Source organism: Hydra vulgaris, chromosome 05 (genome assembly GCF_038396675.1).
Source record: "Hydra vulgaris chromosome 05, alternate assembly HydraT2T_AEP".
Classification (NCBI taxonomy): domain Eukaryota; kingdom Metazoa; phylum Cnidaria; class Hydrozoa; order Anthoathecata; family Hydridae; genus Hydra; species Hydra vulgaris.
Window position 1 is genome coordinate 43,622,501 of NC_088924.1, and position 21,991 is coordinate 43,644,491.

The window sequence follows — 21,991 nt, forward strand, 5'->3', positions numbered from 1 at the left end:
GTTTCATTGATCACCTGATTGAATCTATGCCTCAAAGATGCAGGGCTGTGATCGACAACAAAGGATTCGCCACAAAATATTGATAGCGCAATACAGCTTGGTCAACATATATATATATATATATATATATATATATATATATATATATATATATATATATATATATATATATATATATATATATATATATATATATATATATATATATATATATATATACATATATATATATATATATATATATATATATATATATATATATATATATATATATATATATAATATGTCTACGGAAAAAAACACGTTTAAACTTTTTACAGTATTTGTATTAATAAGTATTTGTGTTAATAAGGAGGTAATTCACTGATATTCACGGTGGTAACCCTCCTCCAAAAGACATCAAGAGTTAATGCACTGTTATTCAGCGTGATAGCCCTCACATATATTTATAAAAAATATAAATATAAAAAAAAGCATGGAGTTCCACCATTAATGCGTAGAAGAGCCAAATCGGCCGACAATTCCTAGTGCATCTGCTGAAGTTACCAAAATATGCATAAATGGTGTGGCAAAATATCATATATCGTTTCTGACCTTTTAAAACGACTTAAAATTCTTGAAGATGAAAAGATAAATGTCTCAATAGCAACATCAAATAAACCAACAACAATATTCACATATACACGAGCAACATCAATTTAGTAAAATCAATCAAAACCAAAAGAAACTGAAGTGGTAATGATGGCAAAAATTACAAACGAGTTGAATAATAAAAAAAGAACTGAAAATAACATTATTATAAGTGGAGTAGCTGATCATACTATTTTAGACAAGCAAATTAATGAAGAAAATGATAAAAAACCATCGAAACATTACTAAAAGCAATAAAACCAGATTTTTCAATAACAAATACAAAAAGAATAATTCGACTAACTAAAAATACTAAAAGACCAGAAGGACCACCTAACCTCATCTTAGTTGAACTTGAGAATAAAGAAACTCAAAATTTTTTAATTAAAAGTTCTAAAAAGTTAAATGATAAAATCAACTTCAAAAATATCTTTATTAACAAAGACAAAACTGCAAACGAGAGATAGTTTGACACTGAACTCAGAAAGGTTAGAAATTCTAGAAACGCAGCACTTGCTCATGAAGTTGAGGGAACAAATGGGAGGTAACGATACAATGTGCACAATGGAAAAAAATGCTATTGGGGTATACGATTAGGTGAACTCAAATGGATTGAAATCAAATCAGCTCAATTTACATATAAAAATTAAACGATCCTCTACATTAAACTTCGCAATACAAAATGTTCAATCTGCTATAAAAAAATCTGCTATCATTCATGATATACTGCATAATCATTCTCTAGATATTTTTATACTCGCTGAAACTTGAATAAAGTTAGACAACCCTGCTGCAATTCAAGAACATATGGCCCCAACAGGCTTAAAAACAATTTGATCAGATCATCGTGGGGGAGGCGTTGCAATAATATACCGGGACAACTTAAATATCAAACCTCTCTCGTTATTGTCTACCTGCCTGTCTTATGAACGTAATCTGCCAAACTAGATCTGGCAAATAATATCTACAATATTATTCCTATTTACCGATCAAATCCAATCTTTCCAACAAGTATTTTCTTTTTCGAATTATCTGAACTCCTAGAAGAACTTCAAACATTATCTGGAGAAAAACTTCTGTGTGGTGACTTCAACTGCCCAGGTACTACTCTAACAACCTGCAGCCCAAAACTTGCTGTGGTTCTAGATAATTCTAGTAATAAATCGACATGATGACATTTCACTCAACAATATTTAAGTAACTGATGAGGGTATTTCAGATCACTATATGATTTGGGTTGCACTTTATCATCAATCTTCAAATAGTAAAACTGTTTGGTTTTCAAAACGAAACTTTAGAAAACTAAACTTGTCATGCTTTGTAAAAGAATTGCAAGTAATTCCATGTTGCTTATCACCTGAAAACAATGTGGATGATTATGCTGAACAAATAAGAGCAAATATAACAACTGTTCTCGATCATTTAGCACCCATACGGAAATATTCAATGCGACCTGGTAAACATGATGATATATAGTCATCTTCAGATGTCAAGAATAAAAAAATCAGACGTCCTAAACTGGAGCTTTGTTATAAAAAAACTGGAAACTTATCAGATAAAAAACTATATCGAATTGCATGCCGTGAGTCATCAGCAGCAGTTCATAAATCCAGATGTAATCACTATAAGGCAAAACTAAATTCAGCATATGGTAGTCAGAAAGAAACATGGAATACTGCCAAGAAATTACTACATTCAAATAGTTCTAAAATTAAAAACACAATACCAGAAGCAAAATGCAATATAAGTCAATATTTCATACACAAACTTGAAAGTATAAAAAGTACTATAAAGGAATGGCTTCCAAAAAACCCAAAATCTAAAATCATCTCAGAGTTACATCCCCCGGTAAATATTTTAACAACATTTGGTACAGTCACACCTACAGATGTGTCAAAAATAATCAAAGCTCTCAACCCTAAGACATCGCCACTTGATATTATTCCAACATACATCCTTAAATCTTGTTCAGAACTTTTCAGTACATTTATAGCGCACCTTGCTGACCTATCATTCAAATCTGGAATTTTCCCAGCCTCATATAAAGTTGCTCAAATAACACCAATTCCCAAAAAATCAGGACTAGCAGAATTTGATTTATCAAATCTACGCCCAATATCAAATCTCAATACAATTTCCAAAATTCTTAAAAAGCTTGCATTATCTCGTCTTCTTCCACACGTAACTTTATCTATTAACTTCAAGCCTTTACAATCTGGTTTTATTTCGAATCACTCAACCAAAACAGCACTATTAAAGATATGCAATGACATTCTGCTAAACATTGATGATGCTTTGAACACTATTCTCCTATCTCTGGACATATCTTCAGCATTTGATAAAATTGATCACAGCCTGCTGATTTCCCGTATTAAAGATGAATTTGGTGTCACAGATATTGCATTAAAATGGTTGACATCATACTTGCACTCTCGAAAATCTTTTATTTCTATTGGATCAACAAAATCTAGACTAATAGCAAGTTCAACAGGAGTACCACAGGGTAGTGCATTAGGCCCATTTCTATTTTCCATGTTTGTTTCACCTATATATCATATTATAGCTAAACTCGGTACCAATCATCATCAATATGCTGATGATACCCAACTTTATACTGTCATCAACCCAGGCATAGATAGCATTAATGAAATCAATGTGTGTGCTGATACAGTAACAAAGTGGTTTCTAAAAAATGGACTTCTGCTCAACCCAAATAAAACAGAAGCTGTTTTATTTGGATTCTTCTTTTTATTTTAGAAAACAAATTTGCAAGCATAAAAATGATTCAAAAATTGTTTTTTCTGGAACAACACTAAGTTCGATAAATTCAGTAAAAATCCTTGGTGTCACCCTAGATTCATTGCTCTCTATTGACAAGCACATAAACAACACTATTAAATCGTGCAATTACCATATTCGTGCACTTCACCACATTCGTTCATGTCTGATTAAAGAAGCTGCAAATACAATTGCATGTGGCATTGTTAACTCTCAGCTTGACTATTGAAATAGCCTTTTACCTGGTACTTATCAAAAAAATATAAAAAAACTTCAACAAATTCAAAATAGCTTATATCTCGAATCGTTTTCCATTCTCCTATTCATTTAAATTCTGAAATAATGCTGAAATCTCTTCATTAGTTACCAATAAATCAAAGAATAATCTATAAGATATCAGTTATCACATAAAATTTTATTATCTAAATCTCCTGCATATTTATTTGAACTCCTAGAAGTACGAACTTCAAAACAAAATACTAGATCATTAAACAGTTGTCAACTTACACGTCGTCAACAAAAAACTTCTCTTAGCTCAAATTCTTTTTGTATAACTGCACCTCAATATTGGAATGGTTTATCTATGAACACGCGAAACTCAACCTCTTTAGAAACATTTCAAAAAAGACTAAAATATGAACTTTTTATAAACGCTTTTTCAAACTCATGGCCAACTTGTTTTAGTGCCTCCGAATTACTTTATCACTATTGTGATTGTTGTAAATAATGGCACTTTAATTTCTAATTATTATTATTATATATATCTATATATATATATATATATATATATATATATATATATATATATATATATATATATATATATATATATATATATATATATATATATATATATATATATATATATATATATATATATATAAACTATGTCAGTGTATTCTACAAATAGAGCGCTCAATGTTCTTAAAAAACAGAGCAATAATAAATTAGTAAAAACACTTCTCTAACTTTTATCTTCAACATTATGTTTCACCATCAGTGGGTTCATCAGGAAGGATACTTACTGATGAACGTACTGATGGGGAAACATAATGTTGAAGATAAAAGTTAGATAATTGTTTTTACTTATTTATATATATATGTATATATATATATATATATATATATATATATATATATATATATATATATATATATATATATATATATATACATATATATATATATATATATATGTGTATATATATATATATATATATATATATATATATATATATATATATATATATATATATGTATATATACATATATATATATGTATATATATATATATATATATATATATATATATATATATATATATATATATATATATATATATATATATATATATACACATATATGTATACTGTATATAACAAAATCATGACACCGACTTGTTCAATAGTTAATGTAGCAGAGAAATGTATAGAATTTTCCAGAACATCATATAATGCTGTGCGCCATCAGCCTGGACAGTGACGTCACGGTGACGTAATTTTTTGAGAAGCTTCTGTATAGTTCTAACAATTTCTTCAGCTGTTTTGCAGTCGACTATAAACTGGTATATAAGCGAGGTGTTCAAAGCGGGTAGTTGAGTTTTAATTATTTTAACTTGGTTTCAACATTATTATTGCCTTATTTTAATTAATGCGCATTCTCTATAGTTTAAGTATAAAAAGATCCTTGTATTATTTGGTAAGTTACATTTAACTCTTTCGCAAATTATAATTAAGCATATAATACTTTATTAGTGCCTTTTTCATTTTCTATAATCGTTGTTTGCTCCTTTTGAAATAAAATATATTATGAAGCATCCTTGAGCGAACGGAGTTCCATGCCCCTGTAAAACTACATCATTGGACGCTTCAAATTTCTTGAATCCACTGCCAAAGAACGAAGAGCAAGGATCAGTTTAATTTCTGTAGAGCTTAAAGACCTGTGGAGCAAAACGTTGAACTTCCCGCATATATCTGATCAAGCCATTTGTGCAAAACTAGCAAAACTTCTAAAAGACTACAAGCGTTGCAGAAAATAGCAAAACTTTGATTCATTGAATGAACTAATTGATATGACCTAGATGAAAGGCGAATGGTTGTTCAAAGAGGATGAGAACCTCTAAAAACTGCAAATTGAGAGCAAAGGTCACGTTGGTTATTCGACTGGCAAACCTGCTAGTGTCACGACCATCCACCCATCCAAGCAAAAGAGCGCAATGGAAGCGACTGTCTACACTTACCAGCTTAGCGCTACCTGATTGTTTCAAAAGTAGCACGGACTCATCCGAAAACAGTACAGAGAACAGACAGTCCTTGGGAGAATGACAATGCAGCATCAATTAGCAAAAGGAAGCATAACTCAACAGACATTGCAATTCGTCTTGTCACATGCTCAAAGATGTCTTCCCACGGAGCAGCAGTGGTGTGCCGCCAGCTTTCTGGTGAGGGCATTGAAATCCCAGCCCATTTCAATCAGCAATCCAAGATATTTACAAGAGAGCTGCTCAGGTGAAGATACACTTGGTGAGTACGCTTCATGTGGAGAAGTGGAGCATACTCTTTGACGGCAAACACATTGAGGGCTTTGAATATAAGGCCGTGGTCCTCAAGAATGAATCTAAATAAACTAAGTTGACTGAGCTAAAATTGAAAGATGGGAAAGCTCAAACAATTGCGGAAGAACCCCAGGATGTGTTAGAGGAGTTCAGCCTGTGGAAATCATTTGTGATGATTGTTGCCGACGCAACAAACGTGAATACCGGTAAGAAGACAGGCGTTGTTGTTTGGCTGCAGCAAATGTTCAAAGAGAAAGGTCACCCCAAATCCAAAGTCATCTGTTGCCAGCACCATGTTCTAGACCGCGTTCTTCATGTTGTCATGGACGATGAGCTCCATAGTTGACTAAATCACCAAACATCGAGTATTTCTTTGTGCAGGATTTGATGACCAATTGCGATAAATTGAAAGCAGCCTTCAGCAACGGTAAAACTGAGATTAAGGAAACAGGAGAGATGACATGAAGTTTCTCTACCACCTCACTTGTGTCTTCCGTTCTTTCAATTAACTGAGAGGAATGAGATGCCTTTCGTGAATTTTAAATAGATACCAAACATCAGCAATGCACGCTGGAACTCTCATGCCACTCTAGCCCTTCTTGCATTTATTCTGATGCCAGAAACCCAGATTTGGTTGCGTAAAATCTGTTCATTCATTTTTTACTCATGAGCTGACCATTGGTTCTGCAGTCAATTGTTCCGCGTTGAAGATTTTGAAGGACTATCTAAAGCTCTGAATGACTACCCAAAAGCTCTCAATTGCTTGAAAATCCACTGGAAAACAGATGACTCTCCAATTAACATTGCCCATAGTAACCAGTGCTGCGAGCGTATGATCAAAGTTAAGCAAGAATTGTACAACTTCTGCTGTAACAAGGACAGCCTCCCACTGAGATTTATCCTCTCTTATGACATTATCGTGAATATTTGACTTCCTTGTGCGTTTCATGATCCCATATAATGTTGTATGCATGTGGCTTTACAGCTTGTGTTCAATTTTGTATCTGCTTACAGTGACTTCAAAAATTTGGCCAAAAAGCTAATAAATAAAGTTCTTAAAATCATTTTTTGCGTGAGGTTTTTTATCAAATCCCCTTGAATGTAATAATTTATTTAATCTTCAATGAAAGCTCAATAAATTATGATACAGGGAAACGAGGTTGTATAAAAGTCATCACCCTATTACACATCTTCTTTAACATTTGTGCTAACTATCTTTCTGCAGAATTGAATAGCTTCAAGTTTACTATAATTTAGGAACTATTTGAGTTTGACCTGTTCAAAAGTATGACTAATTAGTAAAATCTTTTCTTTTTTTCTTTCTAAAACAAATTCACCCCCAATTTCAAATAACCACAAATGAAGAAGAAGTAATAAGAAAATAAGCTAATTGAATTTCTAACTTTTTTGAAAGAAAAACAATATAAAATAAAAAAAGAAAGCAATTAAGAAAGCTAATGAAATAGAAAGCGACAAAAAAAAGGACAGAAAAAAAAACTTTGTAAATGTCAGGAAAATACGAAGATATGAGAGAATTCTAAAGCACAGATATTCGTGAAAAAAGCTACATGAATAAAATTTAGTTAACTTTGCTAAATGACTAGTGAAGCAAGATTAGGTTTTTGTTGATAGAACAATGGATAATGAATCATATAGTTAGCAGCCATGGTGTGTTTGTGCAATAAAAAAGTGGTTGAGCTCAACTTTTTAGAAGCAATTTTTTATATACGTTTAAATAGTTTTTAACATATTTTTTTAAATAACAATAAAATAGTTAATGATTCATTTAATCAAATATTATATTAATAAAAATTTTTAACTAAATTTTGACTAAAATAAAACCAAAAGCAAGTGTTTTATAGAATTATTTTAACAAAATTAAAGCTAATACGGCAAAAAGTTATATTTGCGAGATTATTTGTTTGAAATATTTTTGGTCTTGATTTCAGCGTCGCAACTTCTTTTTAGGATTCTCATTTTTTTTATGATTACTACAATAAAAAGACAATAATTTCAAAAAGTCTTTTCTCAATTTTTTAGTCAAGCTTAGCAGGATGTGCCTATTGCCGCATATTAAAACATTGTATATAAAAAGCATTGCATATAAAAAACAATGCTTATAAAATACATTTCATATAAGAAACAGCTGTACTATTTATAAACCTCAACTTAGAAACAAGTTTTTTAAACAAAACTATTTTCAAGTCTCAACTTGAGAACGAAGTTATTTAAACAAATCTAAAGTTTTTGCGTGACATAGCAGTTATAAAGTTTGTATTTCATTGTTTATATTATCATAATTTCTTTAGGTTCAACCCGTGATATATCTTCCAATTTTATAATGCAATATTATTGGTGGAATAAATACTCCAAAAATCAGAGTTACAATTTTTTTTTAATACGAAATGTTAATGATGACTAAAAGTTGCACACATTTTGACGCAGTTGATTTCAAGTTAGCAACCACGAAATAGCTTATTTGTCTTCAAAGTACCTCTCACAACCTTTTAAGAATTAACATCGGTTTTCTTGCTTAAAACTTTATTATATGGTGGAACTAATCAGTTAATAATTTTACATCAGCATATGCAAACATTTAGGAAAAGAACTTAAACAACCTCTGCACATCAGATGATATATGACATATTTCACAGATGATGTATACATATCACATGAAATATTACCATAGTTATAGTTTTGTTGTTAAAATATTTTAAGTTTTGTTTTATAAAATGTTTCACTTGCATCTCTCAGTTTCTTTAGAAAAAGAAAAGAACATGCATTGAATAAAAATAGGTGCATTTCAACATGAAAATTGGTATATTTCCACCTAATAATAGGTTCATTTCCACGTGAAAATAGGTATATTTCCTCGTGAAAATGGGTACATTTTTACGAGAAATTGGGTACATCTGGACGTGAAAATAGATACATTTGAACATGAAAATAGATACTTTAGTACGTGAAATATACAATGAATATTTTGCTTGGAATAGGGCAAATAGTATATTAATTTAAGTTTTGAGTTTTTTCTTAGAGCTATATATATATTTTTAGTAAAATGTGTGAACTTATCAATACATTAACTAGGTCAGGGTAAAAACATCAGTTTTTGCTATGTCTAATAATATCTGTCCAGCAACATCTGTAAATATACTGAGGTATAATAACATCTGTTCAACAACATCTGAAATTTTATTGATGCCTAATAACATCTGTGTTATAAAGTATATGATTATTACAGATGTAGTTACATTCTTTAACTACACCAACAACAACATCTGGGAATTCTACTGATGTAGTTACACCTTTTCAGTTATACTAAAAAAAAATAAAGGATTTTTTGAAATTATTAAATTATAATGTATTATTTAGATTAAAGTTACATATATGGTTTTATTAATATGTAGTTACATCTGTAGGAAATTCTTCCAGATGTTACTAGATTTGGAGAAAAATTACTAGATGTAGTTACATCTTCCTAAAGATGTTGTTAGGGGACATTGAATTTTCAAATGATATTGAACAGATGTCGTTAGACTAAAAAAAAATACAGAGAATTTTAGACAAAAGTGTAAAGATGATCTTGGACTACTCTGCAGATGTTGTTGGACAGATGTAGTAATCTTTCAGCCATTAATTTAGAAAGGGAACCATTTTAGTTAAAGTACTTTATTTATTGAATATTTGCAACAAAACATTTTGGCCTTTTTATGTTTACTAAGCTGTATTTATTTGTTTTTTATTTTTTCACTCAGCTGTAAGTTGTAATTATTGAACTTATTTATTGAGAACTGTATGGTTCTATGAGTCCATTGCCGCCAGACCTATGATAATTTATAAAAGATAAAAATTTATCAGCGCAAAAAAAAAATGCCTAAAAAAGAATTAAATCAACTATGTACTTTATATCATGGTGGTTTTGGAAGGTAACAAGTACTTAAGGTAATTAAAATACCGGATAAAATTTATCCAATTCTAATGAGTAATTTTCTTGTTATTTTGTTCAAAATTTGTCTTAGGAATCACGTCATCCATTGCCTGACACTTAATATGGTGGGAATTTCTTGCCCGACACCCATTATAAAATGTTATCTTTGAACTTGACTTTTCTTCATCATCTTAAACTTTTTTTTTTGACTAACTTTACTTTGCAGCACTCTGACCATTTATAACCACATTTTACATTAAACTTATCTTAATTTTTAATATATTTATATGTTTACCATAGTATTTTTTGTCACTATGTCATTTCTGCAGCCGTAGAAATAAAATTCGACATTCTTTAACTTGTTGCTATTATAAGGCGAATTTGATAAAGTAATCAAAACTCATTGCTGTAGACAAAATTTTGAAACTTAGGAGAAAGGAGGGCTATGATATAGAAAGGCGCAAGCAACCTGTCTTTTAACAATAAAAATTTTTATGATTCTGTAGTAATGTCTTTAAGATCTTTATAGAGCAATAATGCATGTTTTTAGGGGCTTCATAAATTTACTTTCAAGTTTTAAAAATCTTGTATTTGTAGCTGGATGACATTATAACTCTTTTCAAGTAAAAATTGTGACAAACTAAAAACACATGGAGATTCAAACGTTTATATGGGATACCTGTGTACCTATAGCCCCATATATAGGTACGTTGTACATCGTTGTACTTTACTTAAATGGTATACTCCCCCGTTTTTAAATATATAGACAATAAATAATAACTTTTGACGTAAAATGATTAACCGTATCTTCAAAAAAAAAATTTATGGTCAACAGTTGCTCCTGTAACCCTAAAAAACCTCAAAAATAAGCAAAATGTAAGATTTGTGCCAACCAAGTTTTTTAGCAGAAACTAATAAAAAAAGGTAAATGAAAATTTTGAAATACATTTTTAATAGGCTTATTTATGTTTTAAATGAAACAGATTTTTTTAAAAATTCTGGGTCTGAATATTTGTGTGCGAAATTTGACAACAGACACTGTTTTTTACCTTATTGTTTCTAAAATGCGTTCCACTTAAAACACAGCTTTTATCAAAAAGTAAACTTTTTGAAAATTTTAGGAAAAACACTCAAGCTGTTCTTTTGGAATTTCTGCCGGCATATTGAAAAACCTAACACGGAAAAAAACGAAAAAACACTGAATCTAAATACCAAAAGATCTACAAATATATGTAAAATCATATATTTAACTATATTCAAAATTAAAATCTCCTAACTAGACTCTTGTGTTTTACATTCTTTTTTAAAGGATTTGTTTTTTCGTTGTTTTTTTTTAGTTTTTCAGTCCTTAACCTTTGATCGTCCTTTTTAAGCGTGTTTTATTTATGTTAATACAATCGTTTACGGTAGAATACCCTGGACCATGTTCAGTTTTTAATAAACTAAGATTAAATTAGAGACTTTATACCAAGGTTAATTGGGCGACAAAATTTTCTTACCGCTCGTTAAATGTGCTGCAAGCGCACCGTATAATAAAGAAAATCATCTAAGCTGATACGTGCCATCACATAATATCCAAAATCTTAGTATCGTCTTAAAACTGCACTCTTAAATGAGATACAGCATCAGCAACTCTTTCCTGTGCAGTCAATTCTGTAATATTAGTAACTTTTTAATTAAGTTTGTCAAAATTTTTTGGTGCCATTGGATTTTCCAGTGGGCACGGCGCGTTTTTTAAACGTTCTTTTGACATTTTTAGGTTTACACCTAATAAAAACGTCTAAAGAACGTTTTAAAAATGCGCTGGGTTGGCATGTTTATCAGTCTTAAACTTTATAATTCAGGAATATTCTAATCCAAGAGTCCTCATTGTGTATACTGTTTACATCATAGTTTTTTTTGTTTTTTACTCATTTATTTAGAAGTGTAAAAGCCACATTGATATTTAGTCTTTGAAAAATAAATTTCACAAGCAATTCCTCGCTATTTTACTTTCGTTTTTAATTATTGCTTAAGTCGTATTATATTCGTATATAGTCGTGTTACAGTCGTATTTATATTCTAAACACAATAACATAAATAAATAGTATTTAGAATATTTCAATAAAAGTTAAGCTATTCGGCGGATTGGTAGAAACAACTTCTAAGTTTTCACGTACTTTCTCGTGATTTCACGTAGGGTTTTTAAAGTAATCTTTTATTCTTTTAATCTTTTATAGTAATATTTCATGATGTAAAGTATGGCCTTCAAATATAATATTTTCAAATGGTAGGTGTTACAGAGAGTTAAAGAAAACAAGAAACGGTAAAGAAAATTTAGTTTTAAAAAAAAATTTTATACAGTATAAGACCTTTGCAAAACATTATAGCAAAATTAAGATTTATTTTCCAAATTGTCCAGATACAATTTTACAACCTTCACTACGACTTCACAAAGTCATCGGCTACATCTATGATGTTCTGTTGGTTTGTTTTTTTGCTTTGTAAATATGATAGCATACACCAGTTTAGCGGTGATTGGTTAATGGCAAAGCGGTGATTGGTTCATGGCACAGCGGTGATTGGTTCATGGCATAGCGGTGTTTGGTTCATGGTTCTTAACCAAATTTTGATTTTTCTTAGTGAGCTGAATACTCTCTCGCAAGTAGAGTTTGTTGCTAGTTTCAGAAGTCTAAGTTCAATCACTTTCCTGATCTCCAGAAATAATAAAAAATCGTATTGCATGAATACAAGTTAAATACAACAATTTAATGACATCTAAACATATACTTGAGAAATTAGAAGTCGTTATATATTATTTAACGAGTTCTAACTTTTTATAGAAACGACGATGTTGAATCGGTGCGTTTTCAAAATTTGTAAATAAATTTTGTTTGATATTTTAAAAACAAAGTTTTTATAAATATTTTCAAATAATTTAGCGATACAAAAAATTTTTATAAATACTTCAATTATTTGAAGTATTTAAAAAAATCTTTATATTCGTCATTATTTTGCCATAGAAAAGTCTTTAATCACCAGAAATACACATTAAAATCAATAAACTTAAGTTGCTTTAAAATTGTACAATTTCAGGTTCAATCAGTTTGTTGTTTACAAGGTTTATCCTTTTTCTCTAAGACCGCGAGAGTATACCCAGATCTCAATTTATATTTATTATAGCGTTAAGTATGTGACAATAGGGTAGCTTACTTTAAAAAAAAGTTTCGAATTTAGATTCGGTTGGCCATTTTACTTATGTATTTTTTGTGGGTTTTTTTTTTACGCTTGTTAAAGTGCTTCCAGATATCCTAACGGTCCAATCACTGAGCACCATGGAAGAGTATTATGTAAATAGGAGTGTTACGCCAGTCATTTTAATCACTGTTGGATCTATATATGATTCTAAGTTGCATTAAGGTAGGTTGTTTTTTACCATTAAAATAGATAAATTGTAACTTGGTAAACTTCTACCGATGATATAGTTTGGTATTTTTTTTTTTTATGTAAGCTCAATTTGGATCACAATTATTATATACTAAATATATATATATATATATATATATATATATATATATATATATATATATATATATATATATATATATATATATATATATATATATATATATATATATATATATATATATATATATATATATATATATATATATATATATTTGTCAATAAACAATCATTTTACAATGTTTTTTGTAAAAATTAAAAGTTAAATCTTTATATTCTGACTGGAGCATGTTGAAGACAATGCGTCTTATCACACTGCTCCAATGTTCGTGAAAATTTCAATAAAGTTTTACGCATTAAGTTCCTAAAATATACGTGACATGAGTTTTATACATATTACAAATTTTGTACATGTTAAAAATTTTATACATATTATAACATATTACAGTTTATAAAATATACATAAGTTATAAGAGGCATATATACATGTTAACAAATCAATGTTTAAGTGTTTTTAAAAATACAAATGTATATTTTTATTATTTAAACTTAATAAATATCGTTTAACTATTCTTTTAAATAGTTCAATTGAAGTTATGTTTTTCATGTCTTTATTCAGGATATAGTTCCACAAACGTGGTCCTGGACATATAATTGTGAAGTCTGATTTTTTTACGGGACGTTCTAGGGGTAAGAAAATTATCAATGAAGTGTCTTGTAGAGCATTTGTGATTAATTAAGGTGAAATGAGACTGAAGTAATGTTGGAAGCATGTTGTTATGAATTTTAAACATAAATATCAGACTTTGAGAGATGATTACTTCATAAATATTTAAAACATTAATTTTTTTAAGTAAGAGCTCGGCGCATGCATATCTACCTGCATTCAAAATTACCCGGCTCGCTTGCTTTTGCTTGTTATAAATTTTTTTTAAAGATGAATAATTACTTGCCCACGCTATACTGCAATGACTAATGTGGCTATGAATAAATGAAAAATACAAGCTTTTTAAGCACATTATATTCAAAAGGAGCTTTGTTTTGAACAGGATCCCAAGAGCTTTTAAAATGTTGTTTTCCACTAATTGGATATGATTTTTCCAATTTAAATGATCGTCAAATATTATACCTAGGATTTTCATTGAATAAACTCTTTTTACTTTAATGTTATTTATAAATAAATCAGGAAGTTTCAGAGGTATCTTATCAGTTTTCAAAGGTTTTTTGAACAGAATGTATTTAGTTTTATCATTGTTTACGGAAAGTTTATTGGCTTTAAAACAGTCATTGAGATTTATTAGCTCTGTGTTTACAGTAGAAAAAACAACTTTTAAATTGGACCCCGAAAAAAAAATATTAGTATCATCAGCAAAAACAAAAAAAATAAGGAATCTAGAGTATTATTGGATGTCATTAATATATAAGAGAAACAGCAGAGGACCAAATATTGAGCCCTGAGGGACACGACAACTAATAACTTTCACCTGCGTACAAGTTAAATCATACGTCACACATTGTTTACAATTTTTTAGATTATAAGCATTTTATATTAGAATTTTAAATTCCGTAACTTTTTAATTTGTTTTTAATTAACAATTTTAACATTTGTTTATTAATAATTGCATTTCAAAAAAATTTTAGAACATGTACACTAAGCCACTGCCAAGTTAAAGTCAACCATCGGCTCACTTTGGGAAATGTACTATTTATATTCAATAAAATTATTTGCAATTTAAATAATTTCAAAACTTAGTCATTTTTTTGGGAAAAACAAAACAAATTACATTTTCATGGTTTCATTTAAGTATTGCGAAATAGAACAGAACGTCGCTTAAAATGTTATTTTCGCGTCATAAATTAGTATAATAACAACAAGTTAGCCATTTTTAATATGTTTCCATTTTTTCTGTTGAAAAAGGATACTTTTTGCAATGTTTTATAATATAAAATAATAAATAAAATCTAATACGGATAAAGTATTTATATTAGCCTTATATTTTGCTTCTGTATTTATGGTATTTTCACATTATATTATCTTATACAACAAGTTTATAAAAAATCTTTTTCAGACTGAATTTAAATATTAAAAAATGAATGCAAAATGTGGATCTGGGAAACCAACAAGAAAAAGAACGCATATTATTATAACTAGACATGAAAGTGAAAGTTATGCTGGGCAACCAAACGAACTACCTGTTAGTGACCTTCCAACATATAAACAGATTATTCAATATGCTTATAAGGTCGAAAAAGAAATGATTACAACTAAAAAAATTGATTCTCCTGCCATAGTTTTAAAATTATGTGAAGAAATTTTAAAAATTTGGAAAAAAGTGAATCCAAATCTTCCACTAATGAAGGAGAAACCTCTAAGAAATAAGTTACAAAGAACATTTCAAAAAGTAATTGCAGCTGAACGATCTAAAGCTTCAAAACATAAAAACAGTGTTTGTTGGTTGGAAAATAACCTTTCAATGTTATTTGATATATCAGCATGCAGATGTGAACTTCCTCTTTTAAATTGCGATGACAGGTTTGAAGTTACATTTTCAAAAAACAACAATATTAAATAATATGTTTGTTCAAACTAATTTGTGACTAAACTGCCTACAAATTTTACAGCTGTACAGTTTTTTATTTCTTCTCAAATTGTTGCATTATATTTTATTATACATATTACCCTTTAGAAATATTCGATGCAAGGGTTGCACTAACAAGCACTATGTATGTCTCTGTGAAGAAAGCAAACAGGTGACATTTTTTTTTTTTTTTGTATAATTATTTTTTATGCTTTTTACTATTTTAAATACTTTCTATAAGCTATAAAATGAATTTTTTTTAACTTAAGGTTCTAGAACGAGAGTATTTAAAGGATCAGAAAGTTAAGCAAGGTCCCTTTGGAACCTGGTAGATAGGCAAAGTTGATAAGAAAGAGACAGCCAAGATCGTAAGAAAAAGAAGTAAGGAAAAAATTAATTTAGTAAGTGACATGGCACTTCACTTAGATAATCATTGTATCAGTGAAACATATGATGTAAAAATAGATAACAATGATGATTATAAAAATCAAAATCATGAGTTTTTTGCAAAACCACTGTGTAAAAAAAATTATACAGATTTAACTAACATTGCCAAAGCTGCTATCAGGTTCGAAATTAGTCATGCTGCAACATCTGCCATAGCAACTGCTACCTTGATAGACTAACAAATTATAACTCAGAACGACAGATCACAAATTATCACTGAAAAAAAGATATTTGACACTAAAAAGCGTGTTTCAACCATGATTAGTGAAAAACATAGTTCAGAAGTTTTTCATTTGAAAGTCATTGGAGTAGATAGTAAAAAAGATAAAAATATACTAGCACATATATTAGGATATGATCATTATGCAGAACCTATTATTAATAGAACAGTAAAGGATGAACATCACTTAACTTTTACTGCAGAAAGTGGACCTTTTTCTAAGAAATATTTAACTCACATTGAAATAAAAAATGGAACAGGAATTACAATGGAAACCGAAACACTAAAAATACTCGAAAAATACAACAGCATTAGTAGTTTGGAAGCCATTGTTCTTGATAATACTTCTGCTAATACTGGTGCAGATAATGGCTTAGTTGTGACATTAGAAAGGCTTTTAAACCGACGAATCCATTTAATAGGATGTGTAATTCACCAAAATGAGTTACCACTTCGCCATGTCATAGCTGAAGTAGATGGTAAAAGTAACGATCCAAAGAAATATAAGGGCCCTATTGGTCAAAAAGCTTCGGCAAGTGATTTGCATAATTTACCAATAGTTGACTTTGTTCCAATTCATTCAGAAATTGATTCCTACGTAAACTCTAATATTTTATCTGATCTTAGTACAGATCAACGTAAACTTTACGAATACTGTATTGGAATATCTAAAGGCTTTATATCTCTAAAATACTCAATAAAAAAACCAGGACCTGTTTACCATGCCAGATGGTTAACTCTAGCTTTAAGAATAATGATGGTTTATGCAAGAGTGAAGAATCGTACAGATGAGTTGTGTACAATTACATAGTATATAGTCCAAGTATATTGCCCCATGTGGTTTGTCCATAAAAGGTCTGGTCTTTATAAAGATGCTCCTAGACTTCTTCATAAGACAATTGAGCTTGTTAAAAATCAGGCAGACAATATACAACAAATTGTTTTTTAAAATCTTCAAGGAAACTCTTATTGCTGTCTTCAAGAAAACTTTTTATATTCTATGCTGCAAGATGATGAAAAAGATATAAGAGCTCAAGCTACTAAAGAAAGTTTTGCACATAAGGCAATCAAGAGAAGTAAATCCTGAAGTCAAACCAAAAATCAAAGCAAAATTAATTATGCCTATTAACTTTAACGCTTATACATGGAGTAGTTTAGTTGATGTTTCTTTAATTGAGGTTGAACCTCCAACTTCTATTCTAATTTCATCATTTGAATTAGAGAATGCATTGCAAACTTCTAAAAAACCTATTCTTACAGATTTACCCAACAATTCACAGTCAGTGGAAAGGTCCGTGAAGCTTGTATCAGAGGCATCAAAGATAGTTTATGGTCAAGTAAAGAGACATAATTTTATTCTAACTAAAAACCAAAGCAGAGCAGAAAATATATGTAATTTATCTAAAACTGATTACTTTATACCTTTTTTTTGAGAAAATGTTTTTTTTTTTGACTTGACTACTGTCAAGAATAATTTTTTTAAATGACAAATCTCTCTCAACCTTTAACTTTAATCACCCTTGTGCAAAAAAACATGTTGAACGCGGTAATTTCAGAAATAAAAGGTGGCTAAGGCAGCCAGAAAGAAAATTTAAATAAAAAAATAAAGTTTAAGGAGGAGGGGAGGGACTCTTGCCCCTCAGCCCCCTGTTTTTATCCCAGTGTTTAAGATTAAGTGGTAAATATTCATTCCATAATATTCAAATACTCTAATGGAAAGAATATTTGTATCAAAGTTTGTACTAAAGTATAATAAATATTAAGAATGCTATAAAAATGAATAATTCATTGAAAACAAGAAAATACTTAAAAACTTTAAAACTATTTCCCAAAATTGCCCTTAACCCAATTGGTCTGAAATTTTCAGGATTGTCTTAGAATAACATGAACAACAAATCCCAAAGTGAGCCAATATGATCTGAGAAAAAAAGTATATTTTGGTAGTGGCTTAATGTACACATGCTATCCCAGCAGGCATCTCTACGTTGTTTCAACGTTGAAATTTGGTTGAAGCGTTGTTTTTAACGTTGTTCAACTATGTCTCAACGTTAAAACAACGTTACGGTTTAAACGTTGTTTATCTAACGTTGATTCAACGTTAAATCAACGTTGAAAAAAAAACTTATTAAAAACCGTACGTTGCAATCCAGCCGGCGTTGAAATAACGTTGAATTAAAGTTGAAACCTAACGTTGAATTTACGTTGATTCGACGTTTAAAATGAAAGTTTTTTTCAACGCTGATTTATCAACGTTAAATCAACGTTAGGTTTCAACGTTATATCAACGTTGATTCGAGGCAAAAAAACGTTACAATAACGTTGAATTTACGTTGAAACAACATTTAGAATGACAGTTTTTTTTAACGTTGATGTATCAACGTTGAACCAACTGTTAAAAAACGTTTTGTTATCACAGAAACCGTTGATAAAAACTGTGATCACCATCAAAACTTACTATGCATGTCCAGTAAAGTTGTTGTACATCTCTTTTATATTATCAAGGTATATTATGGATACTAAATATACTCATAGTCTATACTTAGACTATTTTGAAAATTTTCAGTTTAATTTGGTTAAAATAGTATAATTAAAAGAAGAGATAAAACTTGTTTTATTGAAAAATATATTTAAATATCATATATTTACTTACAATTGAATAAAATCTACACAAATTACTTCTCTTTTCTATCGCCTTTTTTCAAAGGAGCGTATTTTAGAAAGTCAAACAATGTTCCATTAATTGAGGTTTCTTTTACTTCATTGAATACAATAGAAGAAGCTGTAAATAAAAAAATATATTAAAAAAAATCAAAAAAGGAAGATTTGAAAAAAATATAATCAATGGAAAATTGTTACAACTTATAAAGGTATACCTTTTACAATGCCATATAAATTAGTGTTCTTAAATATATTTTTCCACCTTTACCCTTTATATCCATGGAGGCCATAACTTTTTACAAAAATATTCTGAATTTTTAAAAGATAGTATAACTGTTAGACAGGGCCGTCCTGAAGTGGTTTGTCATGGAGGAAGGAGGCGGAGGGAGGAGGAGGTGGAGGAGGAGGGGGCGGAGAGGGTGTTGTATGTATTTTTTGCCAACTAGACAAAAAAAAAAAAAGTCCTTAATATTTGCAATTTGTCAATTATATTTCAAAACTTACTAAATAAGCCACTCAAAGGCTTATAAGACAGCTTTAGGGGTGTAATACATCCCATAAATTCCCCGTTTGGGACGGCCCTGCTGTTAGATGAATATTAATAATTATTTCAAATATTTAGTTTAGATGAAAAAACCTTTTTTCAAAATAAATCAATGACAAAAATATTAAACTTTTTTAACATTGAAAAGTAATTATCAAGGTGACTACATAAACTTTTATAAGAAAATTAGGATTTTAGAGGAGATTTTGCATCTAATTTAGACGATTTTTTTCGTTTTTATTTAGGTTTAAAGTTCATGTTTTTACACTAATAGGGCTTATTCAGGGCTCAGTAATGTCATTTTTTATGTCAAATTGCATGCATTTGCAAAAGCAATTTTTTACTATCCCTTGCACTTTCAGGCGTTAACCAATTTTGTAGACCAAGAATGGGTATTTTGAACATTATCCTTTCATCAAGAAATAATATAGAGGAGTTAAAGAGGAGCTTTGATAAAATTTTAAACTTTTTTGAGGATAATAGAGGATTTTTGACGTGGCTTTTGAAAAAAGAGGACTTTTTAGGATTTTAGAATAGCTGTTGTAACCCTGATTACAAGTAAGGTAAGAGTCCAATATAGCTCTTGATTACTTCAGTATCATATTGTGTATTCCATCTTTTGAAGACATTCGATCAACTATTTGTAATTGATTTAACTGTAAAAAACATGAAGTAATTCTAATTTTATGTTTATGGAAATATATTATTTTGTGGAAAAAACCACACAAGTGGATCCCCACTTCTAATATTAAGATGAACAAGAGAAAGGCTCTCATAAGGTTTAACATCTTTTAAATACTTATTTATTTCATCTGGAAACATGTAAGCTGTTTGCATATTCATTAATGAAAAGTTATCAATAAAGTTTTTGTCAAGGTCATATTTATTAAAAGTGTTTTGATCATTTATTTTAAAAACCTTATCTGAAATGTTTTCAAAAAAACTTTAGCATTCAAACGTTTTCGGATTCATTTTAAAGGGTTTCGTAATTGATATATTATCAATAAAAATATTCAAAAAATAAATAAAAGTTAAATAAACCGTAAATAAAATAAATAAAAAATTACTTTTTATTTGTCTTCCATTCGCGTACAATAAGCTTGTCCTATGATATCTAAGCAAATTTTCCCAATTTTCTTTCAATTTTCATTTTTTCACGCAATTCCTTTCTTATTTCATTCGTCTCTATGCAGTAATCTTCGTTAATATATATATTTTTTCCCTTTAACTTTGAAGCATTTCTTAAAATTTCCTCCTTATTTTTAAAGCCCAATAACTTCAGAACAATTATTCTGTTCTCTTTTACACCTTTTTTACCAGCTCTATGTGCTCTTTCAATTTTTACATTTTCTACACCCAAGTACTCATTAAATATTTCTTTTACTTTTTGTTCGCTTTCCAGCCAGGTTTCATTATCATTTTCTTTAATTCCGTCAACTCTTAGATTGTTCTTCTTTGTTCTATCTTCAATTTCTCTTAGCTTACTGTTAAATTTTTTGAGGTCAAAGTTGTTATTTTGTATCTCATTATGGTTAGATTTATTTTTTGTGAAAATATCTAACGCAGTTTGTAATTTTTTTTTCAATAAGTTCCTCATGAAAATTTAGACTAACCTTTATTTCTTCAACTTCTGTTGCCAGTGTTGCTACTTTTTTAGCGTTCTCTAAAATATTATTTTCTACTTTGTCTAATCTTTCGTTTAAGATTTTGGTGTTTGCACTAACGATACTTATAAAGTTGCTTTCTTGTTGCTTTAGCGCAGCTTCCGTCTCTACATTGTTGTTTGTAAACAAGTCTTTAATAATTTTTTTAATTTCAACAAGTGTAACTGCCATAATATCAATAATATTTATTACCACTATTAATTTAAAAGTTTTTTGTTAATATATATAAAACAATTTTTTGTCCTAAGTTATTATTATAATTATTTTTTTTTTTTTTCTTTGTAAATTTTCAACTTGCAAAAACACGTCTGCTTGTTACAATAACCACGAACGAAAAAATGTATATATATATATATATAAATATATATATATATATATATATATATATAATATATATATATATATATATATATATATATATACATTTATATATATATACATTTATATATATATATATATATATATATATATATACATTTTTTAACGAAACCAAACGTTTGAACGAAAAAAAAAAAAAAAAAAAATATATATATATATATATA

General features: G+C 29.0%; 2 protein-coding genes across 2 annotated transcripts in view; one reads left to right on the plus strand and one right to left on the minus strand.

The window, feature by feature from the left end:
* LOC136080071 (uncharacterized) overlaps positions 1–8,708 on the plus strand; it is a 112,716-nt gene extending 104,008 nt beyond the window's left edge. Inside the window, exon 11 of the mRNA XM_065796684.1 lies at positions 8,272–8,708. Coding sequence (XP_065652756.1) covers positions 8,272–8,304 — 33 coding nt within the window. The 3' untranslated portion in view covers positions 8,305–8,708. The remainder of the gene's footprint in view (positions 1–8,271) is intronic.
* Positions 8,709–20,899: 12,191 nt separating this feature from the next.
* LOC136080400 (uncharacterized) lies at positions 20,900–21,620 on the minus strand. The gene is made up of 2 exons (XM_065797017.1): positions 21,399–21,620; positions 20,900–21,307 (listed from the first exon to the last, which is right to left on the minus strand). The coding sequence occupies exons 1-2, from the start codon at positions 21,618–21,620 to the stop codon at positions 20,900–20,902; spliced, it is 630 nt and encodes a 209-aa protein (XP_065653089.1).
* Positions 21,621–21,991: the final 371 nt, after the last annotated feature.